The 17,700-nt window shown below is 37.4% G+C and overlaps 1 protein-coding gene across 13 annotated transcripts in view; it reads right to left on the bottom strand.

The window, feature by feature from the left end:
* Positions 1-17,700, bottom strand: part of LOC109469760 (unconventional myosin-IXa-like) — a 55,742-nt gene that overhangs the window by 31,952 nt on the left and 6,090 nt on the right. For 12 of the 13 annotated variants that reach the window (XM_019768361.1, XM_019768366.1, XM_019768365.1 and 9 more), the window contains exons 3-12: positions 7,449-7,543; positions 5,992-6,054; positions 5,111-5,210; positions 3,147-3,185; positions 2,044-2,144; positions 1,580-1,634; positions 1,333-1,407; positions 991-1,080; positions 694-807; positions 295-432 (exon numbers count right to left, since the gene is read on the bottom strand). In XM_019768361.1, coding sequence (XP_019623920.1) covers positions 295-432; positions 694-807; positions 991-1,080; positions 1,333-1,407; positions 1,580-1,634; positions 2,044-2,144; positions 3,147-3,185; positions 5,111-5,210; positions 5,992-6,054; positions 7,449-7,543 — 870 coding nt within the window. The remainder of the gene's footprint in view (positions 1-294; positions 433-693; positions 808-990; positions 1,081-1,332; positions 1,408-1,579; positions 1,635-2,043; positions 2,145-3,146; positions 3,186-5,110; positions 5,211-5,991; positions 6,055-7,448; positions 7,544-17,700) is intronic. The other variant, XM_019768362.1, reaches the window with a different exon arrangement.

The raw sequence follows: 17,700 nt of genomic DNA, 5'->3' as shown, positions 1-17,700 counted from the left end.
GTAGTTCATGCTGACATTTACAGCACTTACAATTGCCACTTCTTCCTGTAGATGTTTTTGGTAATCGGAATTGTTGCTAAAGATTTAGGAAAACTATAGAGTCTTTCATGTAATATTTCTCTGTAACTATGGTAGTATGAACCTACATGTGTAAGTGTGTTGCCATTGATCATAACCCTCACTTGTTGGCTGTCCAATGGCCTTTCAAATGCAGGATTCTCATAATTGTCTATCACTTCAAAATAAATCATGAAATATATCTTAACCTGGATTACCGTAGATGTAATTACTGACCTGTTCCAGCTTGAAGACATGCTGGTTGAAGTAATACTGCAGGTGTTCATTGGCAAAGTTGATACAGAACTGCTCAAAACTGTTTTGTTGTCCAAAGTCTTCAAACCCAAAGATGTCCAGCACCCCTATCCAGTTACCCTGGAAAAAAATTTTTTTCTAATGTTACAACATAAGAGTTTATTCCTAAAGTAATAATACTGTAACAACGGTTTTAATACACTTCCCAGTAACTCTACAACAGTACAGTAGCCAAAGACACGCTACCACTAATCCTAGTGCTTGCACACCGCACAAAGGCTATAGAAACAGCTTCACCTTATACACGAAAAGGCATGTTAAGTACTACATGTAATAATACTAAATATGTACATTCCAGCCTCCATGTGTGCATGTCAGTACCTGATGATGTCCTTTGGCCTCCTTGTGCAGAAGAGCATGGTTCAGCTGCAGTACAATCCAGTCAAACAGTCCGCTGTACAGGGACTTAGCCAACGCATCCCTGGTAGCAACAGCCTAGAAACGCAAACAAACAATTTTCAGAAACTTGTGATAATCTTCTATACTGGCTACCTGTTTACTGTGGCCATTTTTTCCAAATCCCTTAAAATGTCACTACAATATTTGATAGATGAAATAAAAATGCTTTGTAGCACTTCCACAAATCAGGAAGGTTACAGATAAAGTCAGTATCCTGACCTCAGCCTGTCTGTGTGAAATGATGATCCTTTCTCTCCGAGCTATCGTTGTCCTGGACGTCAGCGCTTCCAGTAATGTCTCTTCTTTCACCTGGAGATACATTGTATAACATTATGGACAATTAATACCTGTCAAGTAACGTTACGCTTTCTCACCAATCAGGTTCTGGCAATAATCCATGCTAATTACTTGTAACAGTTTTGTGGTGATTCTTGACCAACAAAGGTTATGACTTCAATTTTGGATGTAACACTTATGATTCACATTAAAAGTAACAGAATATATATCAGGTTTTTAGATTTAATGGTATGTACCATGTACTGACAAAATGGTCCTATTTACCTTCAGCAGCTTGGACACTATGCTCAACTCTTCTGGATTTTTCACTTGAACTGCATCCTCTCCATCTCGGAATATCTATACCGCAAGATACAAAAACAATTATTGCTAAGTGTGTTATATAATTTTCCTGTAATTGTGTGTATATTATCCTTTTTATTACAGGGCAACAGCAGACCAATCAAATACAAGGAGAACATGGAATTGAAAAGTGAAAATTTAAGTACAGGCAAAAACTTCTAATACTTACTCTAGTAAACACTATATTCCCCAGGTGCAAAACTGCAGACAGCACCGCAAATATTCTGTAAAGACAGATTCCAGATTAGAGTGCTGGCAATTTGCCAATGCAAGACTTAAGAATGTCATTTAGTGTTCAACATTATCTTAAAGTTTTGAAACATGTTAAATCCAACGTTATTGCACTAAATGTTTAGAATGTTCTATTTGGCCATACAAATTATCTTCCTTGGTACTTGTTGATTTTACATTTCAGCATTATTTTTTTCATTTGAGACCAAATAAATAAAATTGGTGTGGCCTTACTAATAATAGTACATCATTGTACTAGCTGATACAAAATGTAACTCATATCACTTGACAAAGAAAACTGATACAAATGTACTTTAACAAAGTACTGTACACATTATAAGTCCATCATTCTGTTACATACATCTACCACTAAGTGTACTAAAATAGATGTGTCCTTCTCACCTCTTTTGAGTGCCTGAGTAAAAGCCCACCATCTCCATGGACTGTCTCAGTCTGTTGAACTCAAACACACGATCTTCCCCTTCAGACATCTCATAGTTGCTCTGAACACCAAGAACAAGAACAAGACATCAATGAGCCACAGCTTGTAGAGCTAACATCAACTCTCATAATTCTGCTTGGTACCCTGAGACTGTGCCACAATGGAAGAGATCTTCATGTTCCTGGGCTAAGTGAATAAAGGACAGACCGAGAAGGATGGTGTGGGGTGTGGTTCGAAAATGTTGGTGCACATCAGCAACTCTACCAATTCCACCAGGTACGAAAATGTACCCTAAGGCCACCAAATTTAAGTTAAGATAATGATGTTCTCAAGAAAGTCTTGATCCTGGATATACACTGTAGGAAGTGTGCATACCTACCAGGATCATTACATGTAGTATGATGTACTGATGCTGCATTTATATGTCTCTTTACAATTAGGATTATTTTTGAAGTGGTGGTCTGGAAGTACACAATGGAATTCTGAGTTGAACTTACATACATGACTTTGATTTTAAACCTCCTTGCATGACTCAACGCATTCATTAGTACTTCAATGATTAGTGTGTTTGGGTGAGTATTACACGACTCTAATTGTTAATCAAGATTATCTAGTATACACATTCCCGCATGCATCTTACCTCTAACTACTGTACAACAATTGGGAGTTTATAAACAAAAGCGACAAAGTTTGGAAACTTTGTTTCTGTTGATCATATCTACATTGTTACTCAATCAATTCCATTGGTCCACTGCTCACAGCATAAGGTGACATCACAGAAGCACTGGATTGTTCATTCCGTGACAAAGACTGGTGTTGTACAGTCAAAAATTTATGTAGGAAATTATAACTAAGCTTTCCAATGATATAAACTATTAATGGAATTGATCAAGTAACAAAAAATTAATCAACTGAAATAAGTTGTCAAATTGGTGTTATCATTAGTTCCTTTTCCTAAGTTAGTTATGCCTTAAATGTAAAACTCTTTCAGACACAAACCGATACCTCAAGACATAATGCAACAAAGGTTGGGTTGGCAACAACTTAAGGGGATCACACATGCCTTGTTTTCCAGCTTGCTGCATGCTTGGGGTACCCAGGTCTATTGGGGTGTTGAAAAGACAGTTGGTTTTACGTTAAAAAAAGGTGATCACTGGGAAGCACAATGAAGACATTTGAGCCTTATTTCACACAGAAAACAAGAAAAAGAATGCAAGCATTTCAAAACATATGACACTAAAATACAACATTTTCTGATTATATATGTATTCATCATTCATCAACAATGATAGTATTATTCAATTACATGTTTGCACCAAATATCCAGCCTTCATCTCTTACTGAACATGGTACATTGTGTACCTTTTAAAATCATTCTTTGGACTCCCATATTCATACAGTTATGTATGTTAAGGCCACACCAGTTTAATTTGTTGGTTCTCGGATTCGCCTCTTCGTTTTTTTCTGATTTGCAAAAAAAAGAAAAATTTGATTCTGGTCCTGAATCAACTGAAAAATGCTCATGTTTTGCCCCCAACAGTTGAGGAAAGTCCTTTTCTTCCTAGTTGTTACACTTTTCCCATCTATCAATGCAGTGGTTTGATTAAAAGTTCAAAATTCAGTGTTTAAATTTTAACCCAGCCTTTTGTGTTGACTTCATGGCTTATTTTGTAGCATTTAAGCCTATAATAGGATGCCTAGACCTGTTTTTATTTTTATTTTTTTTCGCCCTGTCGCTTCATATTTTTTCTGACAAAATCCGAGAACCAACAAATTAAATTGGTGTGGCCTAACCAAATAATACTACATGTATAATCATAGTTGTCAAATACTAGTACAATCAGAAAAAGTTATCTGTTGATTTCATCTGGTTTTCAACATGAGAAATAAATGCACAAACATAGCAGTACAGCACCTCAGATTATATAAACATTTGTAAGACACCACAGGGTTATACCAATGTTAGACAGCGCCGCCTAACAGTTTTGGTAAGATCTGCACAGAAGCAGGCTGGTACAGTGATATTGATAAGATCAAACAGCAATTTGCAGCCATTGCCAAGTCTGATAGTGGTTATAACAACCTCTCACTGTCAGATGATGCCCCTAGGTAGTCATTACCACCAACTTGTTGGATACTAAATTACAATCAAGCGTTATGGCTATCAACAGGAATCACCAACAACCATGTATAGCCTCTCTCAGAATATACCCTTAGCTGTAATATACCCGGGTATATTCCAGGGATGTATTTTGACCATGGGTAAATTCTGGCCAGCTACATGTATGTATATGCCATGTTTTGGTGGTCTTACTTAAGACTGTGTTTTTTTCTGCATGCGTCTAATAACAATATACTGGACTTAATCCATATCAAACCTCCATCTCTATCACATTGTAACATCCCATCACTTAGATGATCACTACTAGTAAGCCATGCTGACCAGTCATGTTTTGTTTAAGAACACCCCACATACTCCACTGTAAGATATCTGTCATGTAGACATGTACACCATAACTACATAATGGAGAGGAATCCTGGCTTGAATGTGTGACAATTTAATATATGTGAAAGGCCTAGAACACTAGGACAACTTGTCTTCCCCAAGAAGAAGAATATTGATTAACTGGTATAATTCATGCAAATAAGGCTCTTAATTGCATAATGAGAAAAATTTATAAAGTCGTAAATTTAAGGGTAACATCATTTGGCAAAGGTACAATGTACTATGAATTTGTAGAACTCGTAGAAGTTTAGCTTGAAATTCATTTGGAATCAATTTTTTCAATGAAGCTCTATTAATCTGTGACAAAAAATCTAGACTGCCAAAAACTACTTTCTAACCAATACCAAAGTGAACTTTTAACTCTACTTCATCTATCAATGTATTACTGTATTTCAGTTGGTAAGAAGAAATGCTAGAGATCCAGGGTTTGAATTCTGTGAAATGACATTATTTTCATACTTGATTTAATATATAAAGTCTTACTCTTGCGTTATTAAGATTCTACGATTTGAAAGACTTACCTGGTTCAGATAGAAAAACTCCTCAGGCTTATGCAGCATCAGACTATCTTTAAGGGTTTGGTTGGCACCAGCAAGAAGGTAGTAGAAAACATGGTAATTTCTGTAAAAGAGATTGTAGTTGTTGGCCTTTTGCCAGTGGTTTTATTTTCACTACAATATAATAATTATTACTATATTATAATTGTGCTACAGAATTGCTTCAACAGCAAATTTACATCACAGTGGAAACCTCCTTTTCCCTCCTACTAACTGCAAAATAAAACCACCACAAAAGTAAATAAATTTTACAGTGCTTTGCGACAGCCTAGTTATATCAGTGTAGTAGTCACAAAATTCACAACGGGGTGATTTGTATTAAATAACAATACAGTAAGCCCGTCAGAGGTGCTATGTTGTTCAGAATATAGAGATATAGAATTCAGCAATGAAAATTAATCATACCTGTGTACATGTATATCTAAAGCTACATAACTGATTAAATGACTGACTCTACTTCCAAACAAGTGGCAAGACAGCCGGGAAAGAAGACAAGTCTGCTTGTCCGATTCCCATTCATTCTCCTTTCAAATATTGAAATGTAAATCAATCCTAAGATCAACAAATGTCATTGACTATTCAGAAAGGAGGAAATCAGAGGAGCAAACCAGAGTTAGAACATTGTGGATACCAGACTCACTGTGCCTTGCAAAGCTAGACTGCTCACACTACATTAACAAACAGCTACTATACAGTATACCATTAGATACATGTAAGTGACATCAAACCACACTGAACAACATCTGCTCCTGCAATAAAATACAAATTTCACCTGTTCATCCTTGTAACACACTGTTAAACATCAAAAAGATGATCACCAAGATCCACCATAAAATACAGCGCACCTTTCATTGGAGGCTTGCGACACTATTCTAGACTTCTCCAGTAGATACTTCTCCACAGTGGCCCTGTGGGAGAGAATTGAAAATCAATTACAGAACAAATCAAACCTGTTACAGCTGGTCTAGAAAGTTCCATCTTCACAATATTCTCTGTCATGATGTTGTGCACGTCAGTTTTAAATGCACGCATTGTGCGTTTGCCAGCAGCATAATATTCCGAGAGAAAACAGTTTTAATAAGGCCATAACAATATAATTTTTAGGTTCTCAGATTGATTTGTTGATTTTTGTTCTGTATAAAGAAATCACATATACACAAAAAAATACAATTTTAAAATATTGATCAAACCCAAAATACTCAAATGCCAATACATGTATAGTATTTGGGTACCAACAGTTGAAGAAAGTCCTTGTCTTTCTGGATTGTACATGTAGGTGCTGTAGTTCTTCAGTCTTTTGGTGCATCATAAGTTTGAAATTCATTGTTTGGAATATTATGCAGCCTGGTACATGTACATGGTGTATGTTGATTGCAACTCCAGGTAGCATTTGGGTCTATCACAATATGTCCTTTTCTTTATGATCATTTGGAAATCTTGCATACAAAATGTACTTCATGAAAGACATTAAAATGGATAGTGAGTGACTGACAGTGTGCCAGCCAACCACATTTTGTCTCTTTGAGAACCAAGAAATGAACTTGGTGAAACCTAACATTGTCATTTCTATGTAAATTTCAGCTACAATGGCTCCTGAATCTAGTGAATTATGGTATATGCAAAAGTTGGCACGTCAACCTGATACCCTGCAGGCACAATTTTCCGTCTACAATAAAAACTAATTGAAGAGGAATATGCTGGTGGCTTCCAAGTAATGATCATACATCTACTGCTTTGCAATATATTATTAAGACTTTACTTTGAACATACATCATTATCATATGTGTGTGTTATATAACTGACACACTGTATTTCCTGATATAAACTGCACACTTTTAAAACTTGTCATTATGCAGGTGCCCCAGGCCAGTGATGATGCTAGGACACACAATTCTAATCTGACAAAAAATTTTGGACCTCAAACCAGCTTAGAAATCAGAAGCACAACATATATGGGAGGAGCTTGGAACAGCAATGAAGTGTGTTTTGTTTATAGAACTACATGTAATTTATACTTCAATAATGGAACATATTCTGTTTAACTAAGGTACAATCCATGCACAGTAATCCACGTTAGATTCCCTCAAACTTCTCAGCCAGCCTAGTATCTATGGTCAATGATTTCTCACGAAGCGAGTTATACACACAATAATACATGTGCATAATTTATTACAGAAAACACATCTCACAGCTGCTGTTTCTCTTCTATAACACTCTGTTCCTCACAAGTGCTTACGTGTAGGTAGTATGCACATGTATCTAAAATAGAACGCAGCCCAAGACATAAGATTGGGTGACTGACCCATGTACTGTGCCATTCTCCTTGTAGTTGAGCTGGATGAACTTCCCAAACCTGCTGGAGTTGTCATTATGGGCTGTCTTAGCATTCCCAAAAGCCTGCAATACAAGAAGATACAGTACATGTGTATTATTGGCTGTACATGTACATGTAAATGTAAATGTAGATGAGTGGGTGGTAAAGGCTTATCATGAGTATATAAATTTAGTCATTAGTTGATATGAATAAGGAGCCAAGACAAGTGATAAATTGTCAAAATTGTCATCTTTGAAATGGGAATTATTCAACTTTTAAGAAGCATCTTTAAAAAGAGAGTTATTCACACAATTATACATTTAGCCCTTTTTGTCATCTTTAAAAAGATTGTCAGTATTATAAGTACATGTAGTACCATACCCCATATCTTTTATGACTTTTTTTTAAAATTTGATATGCACAAATGTATCATGACTATCCATTAGCGCAAATACATGACATTGTAGTTTTACTACCAGTAACAATGTTTTGAAAAGCAAGACATCTACATGTGTACAGAAAACTCTTACAACAAGGATACATTGTATGTAACAGATGTTCAATACCTACATGTTAGTTACAGTAAGTGTGTTCATGTAATGGGGTACAATATACACCATCTGGACCTTCTGAATCTAAATGGAGGCAAAACTCTCTACTCTCTACTGCAAAATGAAGTCCCATGACCATTTACAGTAACCCCCCTCCCACCCCCGTATGTCCTAGTATGTATGTCCAGCTCAATGTAACAGTCTTTCCTTAGCTCTACCCCTGACTGTCACATGGCTGTTGTTGACAGTTGGGTATTTACATAACAACATGGGTGAGTTAGGGATCATGGGAGGTCAAAATGTCAACTGTGTGTGTGTGATGGGAAAGACTGAAATTATTTGCTTCTATCTGAATTTTCTATGGTTTTTATATCCATACATCTGCACCTCTCATGAGGGTTGTTCCACCAAACTTAACCCATAGCACAGCAACTACATTGAGGCACACAGCTGAAGAAAACATAACCTGTCATGGTGGCTTGAAACACCACCGGCAGACATGTATGTAGCTTTAATGCAGGCAATACGGGGTATATACCTGCACTGGTCCATGTACTGGATCTACGTACATGTAGTACACGTATACTAGTATGTGGACTTTTATCAGAGGGGTGGGTACAGGAGTGTATGTTTGTCTGAGGATGGTGTTGTGAGAAAATACTCACTTATTACTGGATACTAAATTTATATCTTCCAGAGACCACCATACACATGGCCAAATGTTGACTGTACATGTACAATATGCATGATCACACTTCTGATGTTTCCATCCGGTGATGGCTATAAATCAAAGCTGATTTGATTTCCATGTTTCAAATCAGAATTAGTATGCACAGTCATAACAGATACAAGAAAGGTAGAGAAGCAGGCAAATATTAGGTGATTGCAAATAAGGGAAAGATATAGCATAGTGTATTTTATAGCATTTTATGGCATGCCTTTGTACGCTTTGGTGACTTTTGATGCCCTTCAGTCTTGTTTAGGGGCATCCAAAATACCTACCAGAACAAAAACTGGTCTACGAAAGTTGCATAAAATGTCTTAATGATATGTAGTTGGATCTTCTAATTTGAAATCTGTCTCTGAAAATGCGAGACATGGAGGTGGAGGCAGAAATTCAAAGCAATCCACCATCCCTAAAATTTCACACTCCTAAGGAGCACCCTTTACGCTGGAGACCAGCTGGAATGCTGTTATGCTGAGCTAGTGACAGTTTGGCAGTTGCTCTTCTTTTCTTTTCCTTCAGATCAATAGCCAATGCTTCTCACACATGATTTTTGACCTGTTTCTAGTCCAACTCCAACATATGCACATCTGGTACAAAAGGTTTGGGCGTTCTGTGACACCATCATGGGGAAACAAGCTGACTCCATCCATAACCGCCCACAGAATTCCTGAGAATAATAATGGATGGTGGCAGCTACCACTATAGGCACAGGCTGTCACTGCCATGGCCATTGAGGTGACTCGACCTTGTCATGGGGATGCTAAATAGAGCAGCTGGGTCTCCGCTGAACTGGGCACTGCAACAAGACAGAACTCACAATTATCACGTTTGGAGAATATACTGTAAATTCTGTAACTTTTCAGGTGTCATGGAAGGAGGAGAAAGGAGGTTTTTACAGTGTTTTAAGTTTGTACAGTTGAACACAATGAAAACACACATTCGCAGTGTCATGATTTTGAGGTACATAGAGAGGTGAGGTGAAAATACAACCACTGACAACATTCAAGATGTTCAGTGCTTCAGGTCAGACTCTGGGACAGGACTGGTGTGGACTTGAAATTGAACTTGGATATTGTTCTTATCAGAGGTTACATAAGAACTGTGGGGGGGGGGAGGCATGGATGCCATCCAAGAATCACATCAAAATGTGCACTTGTGTCTAATTGAGCGAGGTCACCCATCATGGCATTAGGCTGTACCAATTTAACTTGTTGCTGGTAAGATAATCAGATTTTAGTAATGCTGAACAGGAAAATCAACATGAGAACAATTTTTTAGGATGAGGTGGTATTAGTACACATGGTTTCACAGAGCGGATACAGTCAGATGAAACTTTTCTCCCCAGCACTGTTTCATCTGGACATTACAGAGCTTTTACTTTAAAAATATCTGAGAACCAAGAAATGTAACTTATGTGGCCTTATCTATGTTGTTTTAAAATTTAAGATTACGATCAATCAGTCTTAACTCAGTCTTACATACATATTTCAGAAGGAGCAGATTTAAAGCATGCCCAAATTGTATCATCCAAAAAGGCGATTGCAATTCTAATGGACTAGCCTGGTTCCCTTTCCCAAGCACTGTGTCAAACAGATACTGTAACTCTTGAAGTATATGCAGTGCTGTTAAGTTTATCTTCCTAATTATTTTCACCACGATCTCTTTCATGTGACATCATCACAGATTTTTGAGATTACCAACTGCAAACTTTTAACCTCCTTTTATCCACTACCATGAAATCATGTCCATTTGAACTCCACCAAATGCTGACTCAAACAGTTATATGAAGTTCTCAATTCTTTCCAAATAAGGTAATATAGAAGATGACATCAAGGGAGGACCAATCAGGTGGGAGACATCTGATACCTCTCCAGCTCTTTGTGTTCCCAGAGGAGTTCTATTTCCAGTCCAGGTCTACACTGAAAGAGAAGACACACTTGACATCTGTGTGTAATGTTTGTTGTTCCCCCTCACACCCCCAGACCCTCCTCCAGGACACTGGGGTGTGAAATGAGCTCTCTTCCAGCAAAGGTTGTAGATATTTCTGAGTGACCTTGAACACAACAGGACTCATACACTAATACATGATATTTTTTTGGAATTAAATATAATGGAAAATGGCCACATTTGTAATAAACCAGTAATACCATCTTCAAACGTTCCCTCTGCTTAATGATAAAATCTTTTCATGCCTTTCCATTATGTTACTACTGTACCACAGAATTGTTTCAACTGCTCAGTAAAAACTTTGACCTTCCTCCTCTTCCTTGCACAAAATAAAATTTACAGTATTTCCCTCTGAATTTCCCTTTGGACCACTCAGCACAACAAAGCGTTCACATCCGACCCATCTCTCCACTGCCAACACTTAACCTTACTAATCCTGTCTACATCTAAACTAAATCAAGATGTTTGTTCTTCTTATTCTTTTTCTGTCTCAACAGGGTTGGTTTATTTGGCTGGAGCCTTTTAGGATATAAGCCTTGCTTCAATCTTTCAACAAATCTGATAAAATCTTTAGGATGTCTGCGTTTGGCATTGCAATGCTGCCTAAATTATAACGTTATCACTTTTGTAAACAAATTATCTTTGCACAGAATATAACCTAAGTTCCTAACGTGGAATGTTTCACAAGTTAGACTGACTTATTCCCAGTGTTAGTGGCATGGACTAGGGTTACTGTTGGATGGCATGAAGCCAGTCTTGTTGGAGATTCTTGCTGGTACAGCAGACTGTTTGCATTCCTTGGTGGGTGTAGTATTCAGGGGTCAGACTGCACAGTAGGCAGCAGTAGAGGGAGGTGCACATTTGCTACACTGGCAATGGAGCCTGAAATATAAGTGGACCCACAAGGCAATTGGGCATGGCAAAGCCCTTCCTACTGCAACTATGTAGTGTCACAGGATCAAAGGCATTGCTAAAGCAAGCAGAAAGAGTCAAGTTCATATCATGCTCTTTCTCTATCTCTGGATCTCAACTTGCTTTAAGAATATAGTGGAAGCACATTTTGATTCTTAGTTCAAGTACATACCATAATCACTTCAAAACTAGAGTACTTTCAGCATAAATCTTGAAGATGCTTATACATGTACAATACTAGTACTGATATAAACTGTTCTAATCATTGGGTGGTAGTATTTACAAATGTACATTTACAGGTACATGTGTTATAAAATCAGATCAACCCTACATCTATTGATGGAACTGGATCCAACCCAAGGAAAAAAATTCCAACACCAGTGAGCCAGTAGGCAGGTATTCTTCAGTGCTGACTGGACCATATTTTAGGAGATATGATCATTGCATTATGTGACCCAGTTTAATCCAATATGAGTGTGGAAGCTACATATAGTATTGGCTTTCTCCCATCTGTTCATATAAATAACTTAGCAGATAGTCTACCAGAAGCATTGTGTTGAAACATACTGCTGCCATGTTGATGACATGTAATTATGTATGTTTCTTTAAGGCAGCACAGCCTGTGGAGGAAGATTATTGTATGAAATTCTTTCATTTGCAATTTCCAATACAACTTGTGAATAGCAATGTTTTTCCTTCAGATGCAATTTTACTTCAATTGATAATTTTTGTTCAGACCCTTTAAAAAAATTAAGGCTGTCAATATGGAAATTGCAACATATTGATTCAATAAATGGTCATGTGCCCTAGAAAGGCTCTGGTTATCTAAGAATACCATTCATATTCAGTGGTCACTGGCCATTCTATTTCCACATGTGATTGTCTATGCCATGACTGTGAAACATATAAAGGATATACATGTACATGTATAATGATAAATGTGGAATATTTGCCACTCCCATATATCACAAGTATTGTACACACGGTAGCATTATGGCACTACCCCTGTTACCACCACAGTATGGCACATGCCCACAGTTATCCCCAACTGAATAGCTAAGAACACCAGCCATGAAATAATGACAGCTGTATTAACAATACTGTATGAGACATTTCCGCATTCATTACACACTAAGTGAGGGGGAGGGGGCACTGATTCTAGACCCCACCTAGGAACATGTAACACCAGATTTGCCCAAAAGATCGAAATATTGCTTTTGTTTTCTTAGGGGATGTAATTTTACATTAACTTGGGAATGGGAGCACTTGCAGTTTAGAGGAGGAGGTACCGTGATTTGACAGTGGAAAATTCACTGAGAAACCTGTAAATATAAAACAACCACAAATGTTTCACAATTGACAGTATTTGAAAATCCAAATCTTAAAAGGTTTGTCCCATTCTATAACTGGTATTTCTTTGTCCTTGAAAAGTGCACCTGTCACTGAAACAAGAGGCCCTGGAGGAACATTTTATTGACCTGGTATAGAATCTAGAGGTCAGATTACTGAACCCACTCAGGGTGGTAACAGTATTGACCCTTGACCCTGCAGGGAGGAACTGTGATGTCATGCCACTGGCATGTTTGGTTTGAACACAAGTACAATCCATCAATGTGTCTTCATTGTTTCATCACCTTCATATCAACCCATCCACCCCTTACTAATAATACTTCAAATAGAAATGGACCAGACAAATTCATCATCAAGATTTTTTGGTTATTTTTTGTGCCAACCACAAAACAGCTAGAGTTTTAATTTACCGTAACTCACTGTGCCTACATCATGTGTTTGTAGCAAACATGAGCTTCAATGTATTTAGAAAGAGGCATTCAACTTGAAGTCTATTTAGAATCATAATACGTATTTATGTGCCACCAAATGACAATTTTTCCATAACAGCTGTTGTCAGCTAAGATGCCATTACTGGCTACATGCATAATCCTCTGTAAGTAACAGTAATGACTTATTGATTTCTGATAGCTAATTTGAGACCTGCATGCACCTAGGTCATAGGTAATGGAGCATGGTAACGTGTCAGCAACATTTCATAAATACAGTGATTTCTAATTACAAAATTGGGCCAAAACTAATATAATATCACGTTTAAAGATTATGGAGGTTCATGTACGTACCAAATAGTCTAGTAGAAACAAAATAATACTCATTAACAGTCCTTATCGAACCTTCTCTACATAATAACAATTCTAAATACTATTACACCTTCAAATTATAAATACATGTACATGCATTATACGATATACATACTGCCTGATTACTGGTGCAGATATATGTGCATGTACATGTACCTGTTTGCGTGTACATGTACATGTATGTGTGGCTTTTTACCAAACAATAATGCATGTATATCCAGCTTTATCTACATGTATATTGTACATCATCAGTAAAAGCCTCATTCCATGTTATCAGCCACTGGCTCCTGATGTGATCAGCTAAAGTGTCCCACAGGTGGGTCATCAGGAACCATTTACTGTGGATGAATGGGAAGCAGATAGCATGCCCATCCTCTACTCGCTCCTGTTTGTTCCTCTGATCACTTTCCTGTCAAACAGTCTGACACCCATCCTCATTTAAACATTTGTCCCTTACAATACATGTATGTCTTCCAATTTTTGGGTACAGGACATTGCTCAGAAGTAATACAACAGGAATTGAACTTCGAAGGCCAGTTCAAACACAGTTAACATGCAGTTACAGAGAACAGTGTGCCTTGAAGGCAATCTAGTAATGGTATTGATGGTAATTTTCCAGTACTTCAAAAATGCTTTCACATTTCGAATTCACTGGGAAAGGCTGGCAGTGCTGAAACGGTTCTAAATGAATGGCAGCAGCAGGTGATATAATGAGAACCTTTAGTACTGGCAGACAAAGAACGTCCGCTCATAGTTAGGCTAAATTGACCCATCCAATCACTGATGAACTCAGAGTCTGATATACAGATATATGGTTATATCATATTTCACTTCTCTTTTCACACAATTTCAGTAGCACTGAAAACCATGCCTTGCTTTGAGGTTTCTATTAGGATGTACCTTAATTAGAGAAAATGATAAAATTTTAGAAATATAAAATTTCACAAACAACAGACCAGATCCTTACCAAAAGTTAGGACTAAAGTCTCTGATTGAAGGTTAATCTTTAATCTAAAACAAGTTAACAGTTACCTCAGTATGTACTCGGTTTGAAAATCAATACATACTGGGCTCTTAGCAACACTACCAAAGAAATTTGGTTTGCCGATGTTTCGATAACCTTTCAGCTGCCTTCCGAAGAGCTTAATGAACTATACTACTAGTATATGCACTCCTTGCTCTTTTGCATTGCTCCTAGAGTCCTATATGTCCATATATTACAATGTAGCAAGGTGTACTGGTGTAGTAAAGTAAGATAGCTAAAACTTACTGAATCTTTGGCAGTTAAAATTTCTTTGTTCAACTTCAAGTAACTAAGACCCAGATTAAGTCCCTTTAGCTATGTTTAGGGTTAATGTTTTTATTACGTGGAAAATGTGATGACCAAACAGACACACCTTGTGCTCTTACAACTTTTACCCCTACAATGAATTATATACTACACAGTCATTATTGTGTTATGTTGGGCCACCATTAGCTTTCTAATAGATCCTCTAGGTCAGATAAGTCAAGGACTCAAATGTTAAATTTTGCAGTAGCTTCAGTGGCCAGATCCATTTTGCACAGCCTTTACTAATTTGATTTGGTTCACAAAGAAGTCATGCTGTAGCTATGGTAGTGGGCCAGGTCTAGATAGGGTAAATCAGATGACCTCAGATTTTCTTAGCAGATACATACACACATGTACTAGTATGGAGTAGTGCAATGGAGCCTCACCACAGCTGTGTTTTCAGCCAAGCTTACTGGGCCCGTACACATAACTCCTGATACAGTGATAAGTGTTGTTCACATTACTGCTAATGTCAATGCCTTCAGAGAAAAACTTGGCTATCTGCATTCCTAATCTACATGTGTAACAGGTGGATCAGACTAGGGTGCATGCATTCTTGTAACAAACTATGTCCTAAACACCTGCTCTAATTACACCTAAATGCATAAGTGTATTATAAATGCACTATAGTATAGCAACGGCAAAAGTAGTATGAGGAAGCTCTGATATTGTGTTCCTGCTGTCTTTGTCCAGCGAACGCCACAGGAAGACAAAACAAAATTCCTATCAATCTCTGCTTTGAAGATGATCCTGAAAGAATTACTGTGTACTAATTGGCTCATCCAAACACAAGGGAATCAGATCATTCCAGCAGTAGAACAACATGAAAATAGCTTCCCTCTTTGTCAAAAAGATCTGAAGTAACCACATAATTAGAGAATGAATGGCTTTAGTGTATTATCAAGCTGAGCAAGACAAAACATACATTTTTGTAAATTATGTCTCAATATACAGGGGGTAAAATTTATCTGTCGTATGATAATTGATTGTCTTATAAGTCGTACAGTATAATAAAAGGCCCCTGCAATGTGTGACAGTATGTGGCGTGCGGCGATCGTTAGGTGGCACCACCAGGTAGAAGTACGATGCACAGCATGGAGTTGACAACATGGCCCAGCCTGGTGTAAGCTGACTGCCGTCGCAGGTAGACCAGTTCCATGTCACAGTTCACATGATACAATCAAGACTGGGCTTTTGTAAGTCACACCTGAACATTACCCTGACAGGTCAAAAAGAACTAAGAAGTAGAAAAGACTTCCTAGAAAAACTTATTTAGTTTATTGATCTATTCTATCTGCATCCCAATCTAAAAAGCACATTTACACAATACTAGTACCTACATCTGTATGACCTTTACATGTTAGGTTGATGAAATCATACAATATACATAATATGTATAAGCGGTACATAGGCTAGCGCAAACAACATATTAATAAAGTATGACTCGTTAGATCTTGTAAAGCATACATGTTCAGTACACATGATTCATAATAGGGTACTAAACTTTTATAAACCTTTATATAACTTTGTTACATGTATAGCAACTAATCAGTCTACTATGTATATAATGTTACATACATATCTACTAACTGTTATACAAGTTATATTTGGTACGATTTGGGAATAGAATAGTATAGTATAAAGATAACCAAAGATAACAAAACCTTTGGCCTAAGCTTGAGGTTAGAATTTTGGTATGGTGCCATATACAGCACAGCTGTAAGGTCATGTGCAATGTCTGAACCTTTGGAAGGAGCCTGGCCCTTCCAAATACCACCATTTCTCATACTCTGGTGGTAGACAATCTAGCAAGTGATCAGGTGGGCTTGTTCTACCAAATCATCAATTCATCATGGTAGATAAACTTATAACTTAATAACATTAGCCATTTTCTACAGAACAAAAGTCACAAGAACAAAACACTCAAGTATGTAGTTCAAACCCTATCTGAAGTCAACTTCCTGGTGAATTTTTGTACAATGGAATTTGAATCACTGCAAAGCAATATACAGAAAGTGAAAATATGACAACACTTTCTCCCATGAACATGTAGAAAAGCTACCGTTTGTTTGCATCAGGCTAGCATGTAATTAATTATTAATATTACTGCAAGGCTCATTGGCATAGGTCATGGGTTTGTCATCATCATTGGTCCTCCTCTTTACTGTGGCAACTGTGGCAACCAGAGTTTAGCTTCCAGAACTGATTGTCAGTTGAATACCTTTAAATACAGATACATATGTATCAGTACCCTATAAACTCCTTGGTACATGCACTGTCATCACCAAGTGACATCCAGGAAAAAGCACACCATGCTAGATACAGCCTTGACCTTTTGATTTAGTGTAGTTCATGCCTCAAGCACTTGTCAGCTACATTGTTGGCTACTTATATCCAGGCATGCATCTGTGCAGTTCATTCACTGCGCTGAGTTGAAATTGTGAGGCCAGTGAGAGAGAAAGTTTTTCTGCTTGAGTCTAGCTTATCTCATGCTTGAAGATTAGAAGCTAACAAAAATCTGAGGATAAGCGGCATTTAGCAAAAAATCTTTAAAATTAAAGACTTTTATGACACATTGTGGAATCATTATGTATACCTTTCTAAGAGAGGGTTATATTACAAG

This window comes from Branchiostoma belcheri, unplaced genomic scaffold, assembly GCF_001625305.1.
Source record: "Branchiostoma belcheri isolate BF01 breed outbred unplaced genomic scaffold, Haploidv18h27 scaffold21, whole genome shotgun sequence".
Classification (NCBI taxonomy): Eukaryota; Metazoa; Chordata; class Leptocardii; order Amphioxiformes; family Branchiostomatidae; genus Branchiostoma; species Branchiostoma belcheri.
The sequence above is the reverse complement of the archived record's forward strand: the minus strand, read 5'-3'. Positions and strand labels throughout refer to the sequence as shown.